This window comes from Lacerta agilis, chromosome 11 (assembly GCF_009819535.1).
Source record: "Lacerta agilis isolate rLacAgi1 chromosome 11, rLacAgi1.pri, whole genome shotgun sequence".
NCBI lineage: Eukaryota > Metazoa > Chordata > Lepidosauria > Squamata > Lacertidae > Lacerta > Lacerta agilis.
In genome coordinates this window covers 35127207-35147145 of record NC_046322.1, presented here as the reverse complement: position 1 = coordinate 35147145, position 19939 = coordinate 35127207, and the positions used below count along the sequence as shown (strand labels likewise).

The window sequence follows — 19939 nt, the reverse complement described above, 5'->3', positions numbered from 1 at the left end:
GCAAATTATAAAATGTGCATCTTAAAGCCTTTGTGAAATATAGAAATATTGCCATCTTAACATTTTAGTGAAAAGATAACAAACACACTAGCCAGTTATATTTTTAACTGTTTTCATGGGTTTTTCACACAGTTCAATGGTTTCACTGATCTACTGTTTCTTACAAAAATCTGCCATGCTTTGTGAACTTCACTTTCTAATCTCATACAGCAACCCTTCCTTTATGTTCTTCCTGCTCTCCCTGGTCCCAGAACAGTAGGGTTGCCTTGACAAATCTATTCAAAAGCCATCCCTCTGCCTTTATTGGTGGGGATTGGAGTCTTTGAAATTCTCTCCTCACTGCAACACAGCTGACATCTTCTTCCAGACAGAATGAATTAAGGAACTACAATAAGACACTTGATCTACCAGTCAAGGATCTTTCCACAGTGAGGACGGATTCCATGGTGCACAACTAGGGCAGCAAGCATCTAAAAATATACAATACATGCTTGTTTGCAAGAAGAACAATCTGCCATTTTGAAACAATGATTAATGGGATTTTTAAATAAAATTCTTCAATAAAAAATGTTTACACATTTGTTTTGGTTTATGTTACAAAAGTATTTCTCTCCATGTTTTAATGTAGCTATTTGATTTTTAAAAAGTGAAATGAAAATTCTTAACATTTTAACAAAAGCTTTTGTAGATTGTTATTCTAAAAAAAATTGTGAATGAAATATTTATGAAATAATGATTTGCCCATTTTATAAATACATTTAATATGCAAATTTTGCAATTAAGTTGTAAAGTAAAGCAACTGGGTTATTCTTATTTTGATTCTGATTATGTTTTCTGTGTTTCTGTATCGTGATTTTATCCTGTGAACCACCCTGAGACCTATGGGTATAGGGTGGGATGCTGATGATAATGATGATGATGATAATAATAATAATAATAATAATAATAATAATAATAATAATAATAATAATAATAATAATAGCAGAATATAACTGATACTATTTAGCCCAAGATGTAGATTAGAAAACAAAATGTAAAAATAAATGTAGTGTACTGTATTTCCATTAAGATAAACTTTTACATTTAACCTATCAGTACTGTACTAATATGTGAACAAAGTTTTCTTTAATACATTTCCTTACATGCAGCTTTACAGCCATTCTCTGACTGTTATATATGTAAACAAGAGATAAATGATCTTTAATTAATAGTCAATTAATACCACTTACCTTAAGCTGTTGGCAGCTTTGCGAGGTAGGGCCTGTCCTCCACCATAGCAGCTGCTGCATCAGGAGGTTTCCTGCCAGAGGGAAGCGCCCCTGGTCTCTCCCTCTGGTTGGATAGATTGAGTTAGCCTACCTGCCAGATTGGACCAGTGGCAGGCAGTCTCACTTCGGGGGGGGGGGGGTCTGACTGGGTCCACAGAGAACTCCACTCATGTCCACTCCTCCAGGGATAAAAAATGAGGGTGCCTCATACCTGGCTCACTGCATTGCTTTTTTTTTTTTTTTTTTTGCATCTCCCACCCACCTCCCTATTGTGCTTGTTTCTACCCCAGGATGATGGCTCCCTCTTGTGAGCTTCAGCTCACAAACTGCAGCTGTCACCTTACTCTGGCATTGCAATCCCTATTCTTAAAATCTGGCAGTTATGGATACATAAAGTTTTGAATAAATGCTCTTATTCAAATTTGTCTCCCTTCAATTTCAGAACTGCTGTAATTGGGTGTCAAGTTCAGATCCTCTAGATACATCAGTAGAGTCCATGTTACCTGACTGTCCACGTGTCTCTGCAGGTATGCAAACTCTGAACCAGAAGTGAAACTTAAAAGTTTGTATTGTTACATTTTTATTGTAGATGCTTTTTCTGCTTTCTATAGGACATACACTCGTACCTCTTGTTACGAATGCTTCAGGACGCGTACAATACAGGTTATGAACGTGCCGAACCCGGAAGTAACGAAACGTGTTACTTCCGGGTTCAGCGGTTTGCGCATGCGCAGATGCGTCAAATGATGTAATGCGCAGAAGCGCCGAATCGCGTCACGCACATGCGCAGGCACGGCGTTTCAGGTTATGCACGTCACGGGTTACGAACGGGGCTCCGGAACGGATCCCGTTCATAACCAGAGGTACCACTGTATATACTGAAATTCTGTTTGCTTCTATTTACAGTATACACCAGAGCTTTCCAAACTTTTCATGTCGGGGGCACACTTTTTGGACATGCATCATTTCATGACATTTCTTCCTCTTCTATTTGCCAGGAGGTGATGGGACCAGTGGCCATGATCTTAGTTTTTTTTAAGTTGAGCTTCAGACCATATTTTGCACTCTCCTCTTTCACGCTCATTAAAAGGTTCTTTAATTCCTCCTCACTTTCTGCCATCAAGGTTGTGTCATCAGCATATCTGAGGTTGTTGATATTTCTTCCAGCAAACTTAATTCCGGCTTGGGATTCATCCAGTCCAGCCTTTCGCACGATGAATTCTCCATATAAGTTAAATAAGCAGGGAGACAATATACAGCCTTGTCATACTCCTTTCCCAATTTTGAACCAATCAGTTGTTCCATATCCAATTCTAACTGTAGCTTCTTGTCCCACGTAGAGAGACAAATGAAGTGATCCGGCACTCCCATTTCTTTAAGAACTTGCCATAGTTTGCTGTAGTCGACACAGTCAAATGCTTTTGCGTAGTCAATGAAGCAGAAGTAGATGTTTTTCTAGAACTCTCTAGCTTTCTCCATAATCCAGTGCATGTTCACAATTTGGTCTCTGGTTCCTCTGCTCCTTCAAAATCCAGCTTGCACTACTGGGAGTTCTCAGTCCACATACTGCTTAAGCCTGCCTTGTAGAATTTTAAGCATAAGCTTGCTAGCATGTGAAATGAGCCCAATTGTGCGGTAGTTGGAGCATTCTTTGGCACTGCCCTTCTTTGGGATTGGGATATAGACTGATCTTCTCCAGTCCTCTGGCCACTGCTGAGTTTTCCAAACTTGCTGGCATATTGAGTCATATCTGTGTTGTTACCTTATCTAATTCCCACACCATTAACCTTCAGGGTTTTAATGTGGGAACAGGACAGTGAGATCCTAGCACTTTTGTTGATTGGTTGAAGACATACTAACTGAGGATTACCTGTCTGCAATTCCTTTCAGAGATAAAAGCATATTTAATATATTGTCAGGATGTATTTTTCTCATCCCAGGGCACTTAACCTTTCCATTGTATCCTGCCTGTACTTGTCTTTTCTCACCCATTGCTGTGGGATGCTGCAGTATTTGAAGGTCACCCGAGCCTCTCTGTAACATACTATGCTTCTTTCTAGAAAACATAGAACACCATAAAATAAAATGCTCCTTTTAACCCCACCTCTAAATTCCAGGAGGAACCAGAAGTGGAGCAGGATCTGCATACAATTCAGCAAGGTGGTAGCAAGGGTTAACTCTCACTTCATTAATGAAGTGCAAATTGCTAAGGATTAGAATACAATTACTCCTAAGCAGCTGAGTTCACACTTCATCTGAAGGTGGATTGCTGGACTGGTAAACTGCAAGTGTGAATTAGTTCTATGTCTCTTGAGCTGCAAGAAATCATTATTACTATTGGGGGTGCGAGGAATTCTAGCTGGAATTTCTGCAGCTCCCTGTTTGGATACTTTCTTATACTGTGACTGACTGTTAGGCCTCATATTATAAAGGGGCATTGCTATACGGAAGGTCTGGCCTTTTCTATGGAAGTGGTATCTGAATCCTTTTGTCACTTTATGTTAGCTGCTGCTATCAACTAATTTGATCATATTAATGGGGAAAGAGATACAACTGATTTGCCTTTATTTCTTCAGACTTGTACTTTAGGAACATACAAAGAAAAAACAATGTGCTTATAACACACCTTTAGTTAATCGTTATGGACACAGAAGCATGTGGCAGCAACTAGACCTAGTGGAGTGGCTAGGAGGTTGCAATGGCATGGCCAGTAGGATTATGGGCGTGAAGCCAATGGGAGCATGGCCAAACTGTTCTGGTCTCATCACTTTTCTTGCAAAAATACTGTGGACACCTAAGAATTGCATTTTTATAAATACTGTTGCATGCCACCCCAGTCTCTGACCAGTGCAAGATTCCAGGAGTTCCAGGCACCATTCTTTCAGAATGAGGGACAGTGGAGACTATGGTGTCTTTAGGATACACAATTTGTTTACATATGTATACAACCTCAACCTATAATGGAGGAGCTCACAGCATCAACACCCCAAGAGTCTTGCATCTCTCACAGCCACAGCCTAATGGCCTCTGGAGCAGAAGAAAACAAGCTTGCTCCATCCTGACAGCCCTTTAGACTTTAGTTATTGAAAGGGCTGCATGGTGTGGATCTCATATCAGTGTTATGAGAGTGTAAGCAACACATTTCTCTCTCTCCTTTCTCCACACCATGCAGAATTGCAATGGTAACCAGAAAGCTGGAGTTTGCATTGCTGGGGGTTGAACTAGATGACTCTTGGGATCCCTTCCAACCCTGCCATGCTATGATTATATCAAGCAGCTAAAGGAACAAAAAGATGCTTTTGAAACATTTGGGAATCATAGGAACACTCCCCCCCCCCATGGCTTCCAGCAAGAGCTTGCATCTCCCCCCCCCATGGCTTCCCCCAGGCCAGAACAAGGGGGAAAGGCTCAGAGTTCAGGTAGGTGAAAATGCCAATTGAGTGCTCTATACTATAGGAATGCTTCCTTCCTGTGTTCTCCACCCTCATGCACCAGACTGGTGCTAGCGTGGCTGGAAGCCAGGCTCCTGCTGATTCCTCCATTTTCTTTGCAGAGAGGGAACCTTTTCCCAACATATACTTTGTTCTAGCCAAATCCCTGGAGAGACGTGATGACCCTCAGGTACTGCGGCAGAGGGAAGGAAGGGGTCCTTGTGAAACACGTTTGGGGAGTCTGTGGCTTCCAGCAAATGCTTTTCAGAAGCATTGCTTCCTCCATGTGATTGTCTAGCCGTCTTTGAAAACCATCCCATCCAAGATGCTATTGTGGTGCAGGGATCGGCAAGGTTTACCTCGCCTGGGCTGGTTCACTCCCACGGAGATCGCTCTGTGGGCTGGATCACGTCTGCGCAGGCACAATTTCCGGCGCCGCAGACGCGAGTCCCTGCTCCGTGCTGCACTGGTTTAGCGCCGGGGACTTACCGAGTGGGCGGCTCGGTTCGGGGGCAGCTCATGGGCCGTTAAACGACCCCCATGGGCCAGTTTTGGCCCATGAGCCGCAGGTTGCCAACCCCTGTTGTGGTGCATCTGATTCTCCTATGCTTCCTTGCTCCTGCAAGGAGATGACTAATGTGAGATCCTTTGGTTAACATCTATCTGGGCTGGGAAATATTAAAGTATCAGAGGACTGGTGCACTTCCCTTGAAGCACAACTGATCAAGGCAGGCAGATCTGTTAGCATCTTGATAAAGATGCTCAAATGGCAAAGGATGCTATCATACCCCGCAAGCATCTCAGGAAAAAGCTCCCAAACTGATGGAGAAGAGAGCAGTTAAGTGGTCAGTGGGGCTCCAGGTTGCCATTTCTGGATCCCACCACAGCCCTTCCAAGTTGCCCAAGAAATCAATGTCACAACAGTTTTTTCCTTGCACCTCCTTCCTGTGATCCCATGTGGGGCCTTCTCAGACATATGCTGTGTCTGAACCAGCAGATCCCACCAAACCAAGTAATCAAGGACCTAGCCAGAAAAGGAGTGTGTGCAGTCATACCAGAAATAAGCAAAATAACTAAATAACTAAACAGGTACTAGAAGTCACCCCAGAACTAGCCCTACTGAACATCTTCCAAGATAACAATGCCCACTCACACTATAAAGAGCTCATAACCCACCGACAGCATATGATTCAATATGGCTAACTTAACCCGACAACCCCCCTAACCCACACACAAACAAATCCCACTGCACACCCAAAGACGATCAACCACACCCTAGGCCACCACAACTTCTCTCACCACCAAGGAAACATAACAAGCAAATAGAGAACTTCCCCAAGTGATGCTGACAGAAAAACCTCAAGCATACACTAAATAAAAGAACTTAAGCTTTGCCACCCCATTTCCTGTCTCCCGCCCCCGCCCCCCCAAGACTGTTCCCTCTCCTCCTTTCACAGGCACATACAAACACACTCCTGAGAGCTGAACTGAAACAGGTTGGCGCAGTATATTTGTTGCACTGCAGCCTGTTTTACCCCCATAATAGCAGATTCATGTATAGAAAAATGCTTTCAAATACATGTCAGTTTCAGTGGCTAGGGACAAATGATGAACCTGAGGAAAGAAGCAGTTTCTATAGGATGAGGAGCTCCAGATAGTTACCAGTTGAAATTCTGATTTAAAAGTTACATTGAAAGTTTAAATGTGTTTGTTTTATTTTGTGGATGTGACCTTTTTATTAGTAAAAAGTAATACAAGTTATTAAGATCCAGATATATGTCTGTCAGGTTACATTCAAGGTCATCCTGGTTTCTCTTTAATTTGTTCTGAAAGAAAAGCAAGATATATCTAAGAAGAAATTATTGTCTTTCCACTTGGGAATTTGTAATTGTTACGATCTATTTTTTCCTGAAACACAAAGTGTGTTCTAGCATATGGAGAACTTTGGAATTTTAATTTATTTTTTATTTTCATTTGTTAAATGTAACTACAGATATGAGGAACATGAGTAGAAGTCAAAAGGAATTTAATTGAAATGAGTCAATATGATTTTTTGATTTGTACAACACTGACTATGTAGTTTCTTCTAGTAATTGAAGTATCCACCTTTAAACAACTGGTTCAACTTAAATACCATTTAAAAAAATAATGAAGGAGCAACTATCAGTTGCAAAAGATTATCTTAGAAATGTGAACTATTGTAAACCTATGCAGTGGTGCATACCCAAATCTACAGGCAGCTTAAAACAACAGCTCTAAGAGGTTTAAATTGCTACATTAATTTCATTTAATGCTCTGTGTATGCCTTTGTGGATATGTGATCTGGCACTTTTCCTGATTTAGAAAATGTGTTCTGAGTCTGTGATGTGCATCTTGTGAAAGGTGAACTTAGCTGAGGGAAACTATATGCATGATGACTGCAGAGTTCTTTTGCACTGTCCATTGATACTGCATTATGCTTATCCATATTTTGAACATGCATGCATATACTGTTTTTCTAGAAAAACAGGTGCCAGAGCTCAGCATGAAAACCTCCATTGTTCTCTAATAATGGCAATGGTGCCCAGGTGCCGGAGCTGAGTCCCTGTGAGTTCCTATGGAAAAAAGCCCTATCTCTGCTCCCTTTTTCCTGGCACTGGAGGGGGGGCAGCACCATAGTTGGGCAGCGCAACCCATTTCCTTGGACTGGGCACTGAGCCAAGGGGGCAGTGTCTGCCCGACTTTGGGAAGGAGGTATAAGGGCTCTGACAGGGTCCTAGAGCCCTTCCACCTCCTTTCCAAAGCTGGGAAAATGCTAACTAAGATTTGTGAAGGGGGCAGTAGAACCCTGTCAGCACTTTCATGCCTCCTTCCCAAAGCCACTGCCACCTCTACCCCAGGAGCCACTTCCTGTTCTCCACCCTGCCAGAGTCACCAAAAAAGGCCTTGCAGGCCAAATGTGGCTCATGAGCTGCATGTTGGGGCATCCTGGTCTAAAGTTGGGAACACTCAGAGAAGGGCCTTAGCAGAGGATCTTAACTGACCTCCAGTTTAAATGAAAGCAGCATTGATCCCAACCCATTATATTTTTGATAAAGAAATCAAGAATACAGACTTGTGAATCAAAGTTAATCTGAAGATACGCAAAATTCAAAAACTGTTGTGAAATGTAAAGAAAAATCCACTTGAAAGATTCAAGAAGAAAATATAGCTTTATTATACATATATATAAAAGTTTGCTGAATAAGAGCAAAAGTTTAGCCACATTTTATATGAACTAGAATAGTGGGAGGAATTTGACTTTATGAAAAACAGGAAGGGTGTTTTTTTAAAATATATATATCTGCAGTGAAGAGCAGCATGTGATACCTTTAGAACCATTAGTAATCATTTGATTTCTTTGTCTTATGACAACCAAGAATTCCAATAGTAAATTAGCTTGATAACTAATATAAAATGATGAAAAATGCTACACTAAAACTATCAAAATTAAATTATCAGTTTTGTCTCATTAATATTTACTTGCAAACATTTTGATCAGAACAACCTGTAAACTTGTTTGCTCCAATTTAATTTTGCACCACAGAGCCACATACAAGAAGTTATGTTGTCATGCAAAATTAGAGGTAATGTCACAAGTTGCCTTATCTCTTTGTTTTAATTATGTAAGTCTGTAATCAGATAGACACAAATAAGTTCCAGAAAAAGTGAGCCATGAGTAAAATATGGTACATCATAGATTAAAATGGCTATCATTTGCTTATTAGATAACACAAGAATTCTCCCCTTGTACTAAAAAACAAGCCACAAAATCCCTCACTGCATTTAGATCTGTTTTAATGGCAGCTCAAGACAAGACTGAATGGTTAGTATATAAATTACACACAGCCTTAATTGATGTGGAGATTGAAGGGAGGAAATAGAAGATTGGATGACTGGATAGCACTCCAGAACAAACTCTTAGTTACTGTTAATAATGTTTCCAACCAAATAAGAGATTCAATGTTGAAACTTGCCGATAGGTGGTAAATAAGCCCAGTGCAATTGTCCAGCTGGTGAGGATATGCTGAGCAAGGTACTTATTACTGTATGTGGTGGTCCTGCCCTCTGGCTTGTGTAGCCTGGGATTTAATTTTTTATGAAATACAAAAGGTTATAAAGCAGCCCATTGACAGATACTGGTATCCAAAAGTCTGGTACCTGGCATTTATGCAAAAACTGACACACCAACTCTGAATTTTGCAAGGTGTTTCAAAATTTGACAGCTTGTTTGTGGTCTGATGAATATGATTATATTTGATTGTCAGGAACAATCCCTCCATCTCTCTGTTTACTTGCTGATAAGTTTGCAAGTGTTCAATGATTACTCAGTGTGGTTAACCAGTCAAAGATTTTATGACAAATTAATACCCCTGATATATTACTGGCGCTTTCAACAAGCAAAGGCACTGGGGCTCAAGTCAACTGAACAGGCTGCTCAGATGCAGTAACTTGCCCCTTCCACTGCCAAATTTTATTAAGAAATATTTTATGGTTTTTCTTTTCATTTGTATTCAAAGCTAGCAGTTTAGAGTGGAACGACTCACTTTCCTTCCTTTTAACAATCAGAACTCAGGCAGCTGAAGCTCAGTTAAAGTAAGTAGCCACAGTCCTAGATAGCTACACAGGGAGAAGCATGCACATAGCTAGGAATGCATTCAACATTATGCAGTTGATCGCCGTATAAAAGGAGAAAGTTAATTTTCTCTTTTAAAAACAACCTTCCTACTGAGCTGAGCTGAATGACTTTATCTTTGACTTTAGCCCCTAACTTGGGGTTATTTAGCATTGTGACTAATTTCAGTGAGCAGTATTGTCCAAAGTTGCATTCATGCAAGGGCACTCACATAGAATAATTATCCCCCTTCTCATTGCACGCCCTGAAAAGCCTTTTCTGGGGAAAAGGACTGGGTTGTGGGGTGGGGACTGCCGTGAGATTGGTACTGCCACTCAAGCAAGCTGCCTTCTCCTGTTTTGTGGCCGCCCCCCCGCCCCGCCCCCGTCATTCCAACCATCTACCCCACACCCATTTCCTGTGGGTTCTATAACCCTCAGGAGAGGTTTTTTTTGGGGAGTCCAGGAGTGGAGGACAGAGGGTTTTACACTATAGTGGATCTGATGTGTTAATATGATAGATAAACAAAAAGCTTCATATTCTCAAAGTAGATTAAAATGTTAGAAGTGTCTGATTCCTCTAAAACAAAGGGCAAGTTCCTTAGTTGATTAAATTGCAAATGATCTTGTGCTTAAAAGAGAAATTACCTGCCAAATTTGCCCAAAAAAATTAAAAATTGGAGTTTTTACATGAAGATTAATTTGTTCTGGTTTATGGATTTCCTGCAGTAAGTTACACAAAACTTTGATGTCTTTCCCATTGTTGTTGCTAGAAGTTTGCAAGGTCTGTGCTGTAAATTAGGGGTAAGTGCTTGTGACGTGCACATTGCAATTTGGCTGGAACAGTCACCACTTTTCTAATATTTTTCACTAGATGGCTTTAGAAAAAATGTCTGGCACCAGGATACTATTAGGCTGTAATTAGTGTAACTAACAACTAATATGAAAGAGCAGAATAGAGGTCACCATAAGACTTCAAAGGTCTTAACAGGTTAAGGTTGGAGGGCAATCTGTCTCCTTTCTTAATCTGTTGCCATATCTGGTGAGATTTGTTGAAATCTTCAGTGACCTCTAACCTTGAGGTGTTGCTCTCTCATAATTTACTGGTCACATGCCATGTTCTTTATTCCCGTCTGTTTAGATGAGCAGAGGACTTTGTGAATGGCAGCTTCATTTTAGAGTTCATGTACAAATGTGCACAGATTATCAGCCCTTCACTGCAGATAAAAGATTATGGTTTAACCACTCTAACATTCTTGTTCTGCCAATACTGGACAACAATAACAGTACTTTGCTACACTGTGCGGTTTGGTTTGTATATGACATTTAAAATAAAATATAGCAGAAACAGCAGTATATTATTAAGGATATTGAAGCTGTTATTTCATAGGCATTTCTGATACACTTAGCAACCTAATGCTGATGCTGCTTCTCTGCAGTAAAAAATGTTGTTGCTTTTAGATGTCTGCTATTTACAAATATTTAATTTTTTGCATGTGTTTTAACTCTTGTCAGTTTCACATATTTCTGTGAGTTTTTCTGTAATAGTTTGCCTTAAATGAAAATTTAATCCAAGCGAAAAGCTGAGAAATTTGTTACTTATTGTTTCTCTTTATATGACTTTTCTCTTTACAATTTTTCTTGAGACTAGGGACCGCCTACCACCTTTTTAAGTCTGTAAGCATAGCAATGGACTTTCTGGATGTGTTTGAAGACCAGTGGCCTATTGCATGAAGGATTTGCAAAGTTACCAGTAATACACAACCAGCCAAACCAAAACTTGGTTTTAATTACAGTTTAAATTTTAAAGGCTGTTTAAAAGAGTATGAGAATGAAAGAACAGAAAGCAGTCTGAGACCAGATTTGAAGATCTCTACTAAAAAAAAAAAATCATATAAGGATTTTTCAAGCAGTGACACTAAGAATAGTATTTGGAAAAATCTTTTCTTTCAAGACTATCTTGTGATTAACTAGGGGAGTACTACATCAAAGCTGTACTGACTTCAAAGCTCAGAACCACTTACAGCTTCCAGCTATTACTAAAATCTACCACTTCACCCTGCCAACGACTCATCTTAGTAGCTTCACTAAGTTATACCCATCTACTTGCTATCCTCTGTTTGGAGGGGGGGAATACAGATACATTCTGAATTAAATATTTCTAAGCAGTATCATAGCCTCAAAATAAGGTATGCAAGCAACAGCAGGAAGATTTTTTTTAACATTAAAAATGAGGTCAAATTATTGTGGCCTACACATTTGCAGTTTCATCTGTCTGCTCTAATGAAGTTTCTTGTGAAAAGTGTCAGGATAGCATTCCACTGCAAGTTAGCCCTCAAATGACATGATCAATTTGCTTCTGATAGACTTTATTTATTTATTTATTTATTTATTTATTTATTTATTATTTGCTTTATTAAAGAAATTACTGGAGAACTTGTACTTACCACAAAGTCCTTCACAGTAATTCTTGAGGAAGCTGGTTAAAATTGTTGGTAATTTAATAAAAGGATCAAACATTGCTGGGGTTCAGTATTGTTCTTATCTAAGCATTCTTTAGAAACAGAACATTTGAAAAATTGTTCCATAGAATGATTTCTGCTAACTTTTCACAGTACCTTCTCACAAAAATGTAGTAATATGCACCTCTATACCAGTCTTGTAGTGCAGTTGGTCACAGATATTCAGTTGCTGCTGTATTTTTTTCTTTATTAGCTGGAAAAATTGAGGAGGAGAACCTTGTGTATATTGAGTAGAGCTCAACTAATCGTCTGATTTATGCAATTTAATTGAGCTATACATTAAAGTTAAATAATTTACATACTTCATACCTTAATGAAGGGGATCTTTTGAGAAACCTGAAGAAATACTGTCTGCTGGTTTTAGATATAAGCAAGAAGGAAAAACCAGCTTTAATTTATTTTTCATCAGATTTAGCACAGGGCAGATGAAGTTGACATCTGTGTGACCTGCATAAGAGCAGGCCTTTCAAAGGTGCCAGAGTTTTGCCTATGAGCAGGCTGGCTTATTAATCTAGAATTAAAATTTGTTGTTTAACTACACTGATTAATTTATTCAGGTTTTTGGTCTTAATATTTTATATTTCTTGTATTAACACACTACTTTGTGTGTAATAGTATAGGAACAGGTTTTATCCCCTTTACAGTAATGAGACAGTTAAAATGTACTGAAATAGTAATTTACTGTGGTGTTAATATTATTCAGCATTTAAAAGTGTTACATTATTATTTTCTGATTGGGACTGTTTCTGCCTAGACTTGTTGAAGTGGTATATTAATCTTGAAATAAAATTTGTCTTGTAAATTATATATTAATAAAAAGTTAGGAAGAAGTCAGATTCTTTGAGCGTGTTTTATAGAACAGTTTATATGTTCAGCAGAGATCTGTGACATGCTCTCTGGAGCTGTGCCATTAATCCATTTACAGCCATTCATTGCAATGAAGAGAAATTACTAGCGAAATAAGTGATCATATGTTAAGGGGACTGTCTTTGCTTCACTTGTACTCCCTTTTTTACTTTGCGAATGCAGCTGGCACTCTAGCAAATGTTTAAGCCAGTCCTTTTATTAAAATTGAAAGAATGTGGCAACAGTCAGCAATTTTGAGGCTCTTGGCCGGAGTCCAACCAGCTAGTTGTTTGGCCACACTTAGTTCCACATCGCTGAGTTTAGAAGGCAAAAGTGGCCCAGTTCTGCGCTGACCTATTGGTCATGACCACTCCTACCTCATTCGGAGGGTTTTACATCCTAATCTTCTGACACACATAATGGAGGTCTGAAGCAATAAATGAAGATCTAAAGTACAGAAACTTCCTGGCTGTTAACTAACTGTTTCAGATGAATGATCTATAATAGGAGTAGATGAATGAATATAATACATTCAGTTGAAAAAGATTGTCTCTTAACAATTCATGTGTAAGGGGGAGAATGCCCGGGAACTTACTGGTAGATCTAAAATTTGTATGCCACATGTATATTCTATCTAAAGAGCCTGCTTGCTTCTTTTAAAAAATAGAGAAAAATGCTTCCAGGCTAGCTTATTATACAATCACACTGTCAATGTGTTTGAAATAATTTGTTGTTATACGATCACACGGCATATCATTTTTCAATTTATATATTGCCTTTCATTGTTGAGTTTTTTTCTTAATATAAACTATCTTCCTACAGCAAATTGTACATAGTACAATAAGCAGAATCATTCAAGGCTCATCAAAAATACAGAGAAAAATAATGTTTCCTGATCTTTTGTCAAACTTTGAATATTTTTTTAATTGTCTTTCAGCAAAGAAATGTGATCTGTAGCTCTGGCAGGACAGGTTAACCATATGCAAATTTGCTTAGTATTACTATAGTAGTAGCAATCATCAGGCTGCATGATTTCCTTATGAGTTAAACTGGTCGGTCTTTTCTTTATTTCTAATAAATATAGCAATTAAGTGCTTGTATTATTTGTGTTTGCTGTGTTTGTGTTTTCATCATGTTTGTGTTTATTGGTTTTCTGTTACTTCTATGCAGGCTTTAGCCACATATATGCTGAAATTAAAAATGAATACATAAAAATGAAGAAAGTGGAAGCTGCCAATATTTGTTCTGGGATTTCTGCATAATATAAATGTTCTTTTATTTAATCTTTAAAAAATATATTTGTGCATACTTGATGTTCAATGATTAAGGAAACAATGACTACCTTTAAAAGTAGTTTGGATATAGCACCATGGGCAATGTTCTTCTGATATGGAGCTCTCCTCAGTACATTATTAAGCATCCTTAAATGTATCCATTTTTACCATTCATTTTATTTGACTTCAAAGAACATAGCCCCATTTTAGAGGCTGAGACCTGTAACTATCGCAAGTGGGTTAGCTGCATTTTCTTATAAATGCTAGTGGATTATCCTTGTTAGCTATTGGATGGTGAGGAAGCCATGATTTTACACTTACACTATACAAAAGCATCATGAAATCATTGCTGTTTTAAGGCCCATTCCTGTGGCTTCTTTACAAAAAAAGTGAGGGAATACATCAGGGCTGGGGAACCTGTGGCACTCCAGTTGATGATGGGCTACAACTCTAATCATCCATTGGCCATGATGGAGGCTACAGGTTCCTAATCCCTGAGATAGGGCATATTGGCAAATATACTCAAGATGCATTGGCAGTACACAGGAACACTCTTCCAGGCTGGCAGGTGAATATTCCAGTTAAAATATTTAGGATCAAGTGCCACAGTTTTTTGTTAGAGTTCAAATGACAAGCTGCTTTTGTGTAAAAATGAAACCTTTCCAGTTGTCTTGGGTCATTCATGCTGCATTATTTATGAAAATCTTTTAGATCCCGCTCCTATCTTGAAAATAGTTTATTAAACTAATCTTAAAAAAATATTTGCAATAAGATAAGCTCTGACTTCCATTGATAAAGGTCAAAGTAGAGAAGAAAGTGCCACTGGTCTGTGTTAGGTGACACTGTGCCCTCCCTGTCTAATTTGATTACACAGAGCCACCAAAGCTCTAGGCAGAGCTGATTTTAGTTATAAGCAGCTTCTTAACCTTTTGAGAACTAACATAAACACTACCTACCAGTGGCTAATTATGTTGCTCTGTTCCATACAGCAAAGTACAAAGGTAAAAATGTGGAACTAGAGTAATGCATGTTGTGACAAAATATAGCAAGCTTACTCCAGCATATCAAATCACTTTTCTTTCTATCTGCATTTATTGTTTTATTTCCAGAGAGATACCATTTACATTCATGTAGAAAATTTAAGGAGGAATTCAAAAAGATACAGACTTATGGTGGTAGTCAAAAGTCAAGTAATTTTTACTATTTCTTAAAACATTAGATATTTCTTAAAACTTTAGATATGTGATATGTGTGCAGAAGAGCCGTAAGTAATATGTCTTTTTCAGAAGCACTTCTCCAGCATTTCTGGTTACAGTGGTTACCTATTTGTTCCTGTATATGGACTGCTAATACTGATCTTTAAAGCCCTGTACAGTTTGGGATGAAGTGATTTAAAGGACAGCCTTTGCCACTGATGGGAGTTGTCATCTAAATCATCATGTACCCTTATGAGCAAGAATAGGCCTTAATATCAGCCTCAGAGACTCTGCTCCCTGACCTTCCACTAAGGTGGATTCAGGGACAGGGCTGTTTAGTGGCAGCCCCTGACACATGGAATTCCTCTTCCTAACAACTCTATTTGGACTCTTCTCTTGTGCTTTTTAACCAGACCTTAAAGACATTTTTATCCTACCCAGCTCTTTATGGCTGATCCAGTACATGTGATTTTATCAGATGCTGTTTTAATTGCACTTGTTCAGGGCAGAAGAAGAAATAATAAAATAAGGAGGAGAAAAGAATAAGAATAGGTACTATTTTCTGAGAATCAGCATGGTTTCTGCAAAGGAAAATCCTGTCCCACCTGTTGTTTAGAATTATTTGAGTGACATATAGATAGTAGTAAAGTAGAGGTTATATTCCTAGGTGCTCTAAAAGCTTTAGACAAGGTGCGAGGAACCTCAGCCTTGGGGACTAAATGTGGCTCTCCCATCTGTCAGGCTTCAGGGAATCTGCTTCCTCCCCACTCCCTTTGGCAGTAGATAAGCAGAACAAAGAAAATGAGTCTTCTTACCAGTTAGAAATTTAATGATCACAGTGAGAGAACAAAGAATCCATTTCTGTGCTGCCACCTTATCAACTGTTCTTGACATTGGGCTGAGTGGATCGATGCTTTCCAGAGACAGTGAATCTGTTAATTCTCTCTCTCCCAGTGCTTCCTCTCCTAGCTGTTCCCCATACAATATTTCCCAGCTTCTGCCTTCTGAACTATGTCCCTCTGCAAACCACTGTTCCAAATCTATACTGTCCTCCTGCTCCTGGGAAGATTCAGGATCCTGATCAGGAGCAGGGGGAGGGGGAGGCTTCCACCATTCCTCCTCAGCGCAGCCCTCCTCAGTATGGTTCCTGACACCATCTTGGTTAAATGTGGCTCTCCAGCCAGCCAGTTCCCCTACCGGCCCTGCTTCACACCCTCCTTGAGTGCTTTTGCCTTGCTTAAATGTGTCCTTGTGAGTTCTGGGAATGGCTCTTGGTGTGTTGTGGTTAATTCTGAGTATGGTTAGTTTAAGCAAGTTACAGGTAGGTAGCCGTGTTGGTCTACCATAGTCAAAAGAAAATAAAATAAAAAATTCCTTCCTGTAGCACCTTACCAATTTAGTTGGTCTCTAAGGTGCTACTGGAAGGAATTTTTTGTTTTATTTTATTTTATTTAGTTTAAACAAAACAGCTTCAGTAACTGTGGTTTGAAGCTGGCTTGTGTTTAAATATTAACTGCACTTTGGCAGTCTGGACAAATCATGTGGTAAGTGGTGAAGGAAGGAAATACAAGAGCTAGAGGCTTAGTGTGAGTCTTTTCTGCTTTTTCATGTCATCTGACATACAAATGTGGCCAATGTCTTCCATCAACATCTGCTGAGGAAAACAGATAACATAAGGAAAGCTCCTTGTATGAGTAACTAACTATATTAAAAGAAATGGTAATGCAGAAGATAGGAAGAGACAACAATGCTGGAAAATCTTCACACATTGTTTTAAGGATGACTGGTAAACCAAATCAGTTTTTATGTGGCAGCCATGCATAGCTGTTTCCCAAACACCTTTTATAATATAATGTAGCATAAGGAGGCTACTAATTTCACCAAAGTAGTAGATTCTTGCCTTGTAGGCTGTTTTCCAAACCCAATAAACCTTCTTAAGCTTTTTCCATCTCTGTAGGAAAAGACTGTATATCTGAATCATTTCTCCCCTGTGTGAAATAGCTGTTTTAGGAAGACAATTTTGATTGGAAAAGCAGTTGATGGGGGGGGGGGGAGTTTAAACATCTGTTCCCCTACCACTACTCCTTGAATCAAATCCATGGCCTCCAGAGGATGCTTTTTAATTTTCTAACTAGGGAAATATTGAAAGTTTCTACCATGTAAAGTCTAGTTTGACTATTTTGACAACACCATCTATGTGCCATGTTCAAAAGAAAGAGCATATATAGAAAAATTGTCTCACAAGTTGTCTCACAGTTGAGGGATTCTCTTCCTGTGGAGATTTGCAAAAGTCAAAGCCAGAGTGTGTTCTAAAAGTATTGTAATACTTTTTTATTTGGGCTGTGCTCTGGTCGTAAGCCTTAAACTAGCTGAGGTTAAAGAATTTGTCATTTCTGTATTTAAATTACTTTTTGTATTCTTACATATTATTACTACAAAGTACTATAATTGTCTCAGGCCTACAGAATAGAGTGTCCTACAAATGTAAATAAACTAAGAAAAAACACAGCAGAGGTTCTAAAAATGTAGCAGCCCTGCTCAAATATATTAATTTCCAACACAATTATGACATAATGCAACATGAATTTGAGACTTGTATTTGGAGTTCTAATCAAATAAGACTTCAGTCACTGTTAGAATCATAGAATCATAGAGTTGGAAGAGACCACAAGGGCCATCCAGTCCAACCCCCTGCCAAGCAGGAAACACCATCAAAGCATTCCAATACACACTGCAGAGGATAGCTTTTCCTGACACAGGCTGTAGTACTGAGGATGCAAAATCTCAATTGTTTTAAGAAGTTCCTATTCCTACTTCTATTTATCTCTCCTAATATCATCAGAGCTTCTTGTATTGTTGATCACAGCACTGTCGTGTGTGGCTAATTGCAGGCAGCAGATGCTCTTCATTCCCTTTTTGGCTGGAAGCCCTTCCTCTCAGCTCTATGTAGTTGTGGAAGTACTCACTGCTGCTGAGAGACATCACATGACACAAATGGAAAACAGCACCAGTGGGAATTTTTAACTGCTTCTGACCTAGGATAGATGGTTGGAACCTGGATGATGGGAAACATAAGAGAGTGTATGTGCAGGAAATGGGGCAAAAGAAGTGATACTTCAGATAAAAACAAGAGGAAGGAAGCTCTGGAAGAGATGTGAAAGATGTTTCATTTTCTTATACTAATGTGGAAAAAATCAGGAGAAAGATAGCTGGGGAACTAAAATTAGTCCTAAGAATAAAACTGGATTTCAAAATTTCTAGAAAACTATACAAAGTGTTGTAAAGGGGGGGCACATAGCATTTGCATTGATTTTGTTATGTATTGTAAAGCAAGACAGTAGTTTTCCAGGGTGAATATGTACCCTGTTCTTAAACTTGTTTATTTAGAAGTGGGAATCACAATACACATGATGTTAATTTTGCATTTGCCAGAGTGGACTGGAGAACATTCAGTGAACAGGTTAACTCCTCCCACTTGTTAAATAAATAAAATAGAAAAGCAGTCATCCATGATGAGGGTGGTCTCAAAGACACAATGACAAGGGAGCGGGAGGCCACATTGCACAAGGATGTCAAGACTTTTTCATCCCAAACGGTGCATTACCTCTCAGCAACATTTTGCGGGCCACATGCCAATGATAGTTGAGGCCAAAGGCAAAGTTGGGGAAGCAATGAATATAAATTTGTACAGTAGACTCTTTGTCCTCCATTCAGACAAGCAAAGATGCAATGTGTGAGAATTCAATAACACATTCTAGCCAGGCATATACTTGAGGAGCCCAGCAGGGACAGAGAGGGGCGTGGCCCAGGGAAAGTCCCAAGGGCCTGATAAAGAGGTCTTGAGGGCCACTTTTGGCCCCCATTTTAGACAATGGTCAACAAACCAACGTATTAAAGTGTGAATTGACAATACATTAAATCTGGCCTGACGGGACACTAGAACAATTCATACAATCATTGTTTGAAACAAAAATGTTCAACAGAACTTACCCATGCCAGTCCCTGACATTTTTAACCTTTCCAAATGTTAAATTCTCCAAACTCCTGCAAATTTTGACAGTGGGGATGCTTTAGAAAATGTGTGGTGATGGAACTGTTTGATTGAAGGTTTCTTAAATGCTGCTGTCCAAAATCACCAGCCATGCTTGAAAGTAGTAATTCTTGATACAACTTAACACTCTCAATTGACTTGTAGCTGCAGGTGTCAGAGCCACCTGCTATGGTATCGCTATGGTATCAGAAAGCTTGGCTTTTTGAATTACCTATAGCTTCCTTTAATTACCAAATTTCTTTCCTTATTTTTTTTTGTAAGGTTTATGCAAAACAACCCTAACTGTGCAAACAGTAACCTGCTTTTATAATTTACCAGATTATTCTATATTTTGGGGTACACAAGTGATGTATATATGTAATTCAACATGAGATATGCTATCACAATACTTTTAAGAATTGAGAGGGGGCATTTTCTTTCTTATCCAATTATGCAGTTCACATAGATCTGTATATGTCAAAGCACAATTTAAGAACCCTAAAATACATCGAAGCTATCTTAACTTTCTTGGGTGTCTTTGTAAGTCAAAAATATCTCCGTAGTACTATTATATCTATGCGAGCATAGCCTATCAGTGCACAGAGTGGGAGGTCCTTTCAGCCACATGTTATTAATAAACCAATTTCTCTGAAAAGGAATACATTTATAATACTATTAAAACTATAATTGTACACACAGATAGGAAGTAAGTTTCAACCACACATTTAGAAAAATCAAAT

At 38.9% G+C, this 19939-nt stretch overlaps 1 protein-coding gene across 7 annotated transcripts in view; it reads left to right on the top strand.

The window, feature by feature from the left end:
• The window catches only part of FAM172A (family with sequence similarity 172 member A), a 223663-nt gene that overhangs the window by 135611 nt on the left and 68113 nt on the right, over positions 1 to 19939 (top strand). For all 7 annotated transcript variants that reach the window (XM_033163658.1, XM_033163663.1, XM_033163660.1 and 4 more), the window contains one exon: positions 1711 to 1795. In XM_033163658.1, the coding sequence (XP_033019549.1) occupies positions 1711 to 1795 (85 nt within the window). The remainder of the gene's footprint in view (positions 1 to 1710; positions 1796 to 19939) is intronic.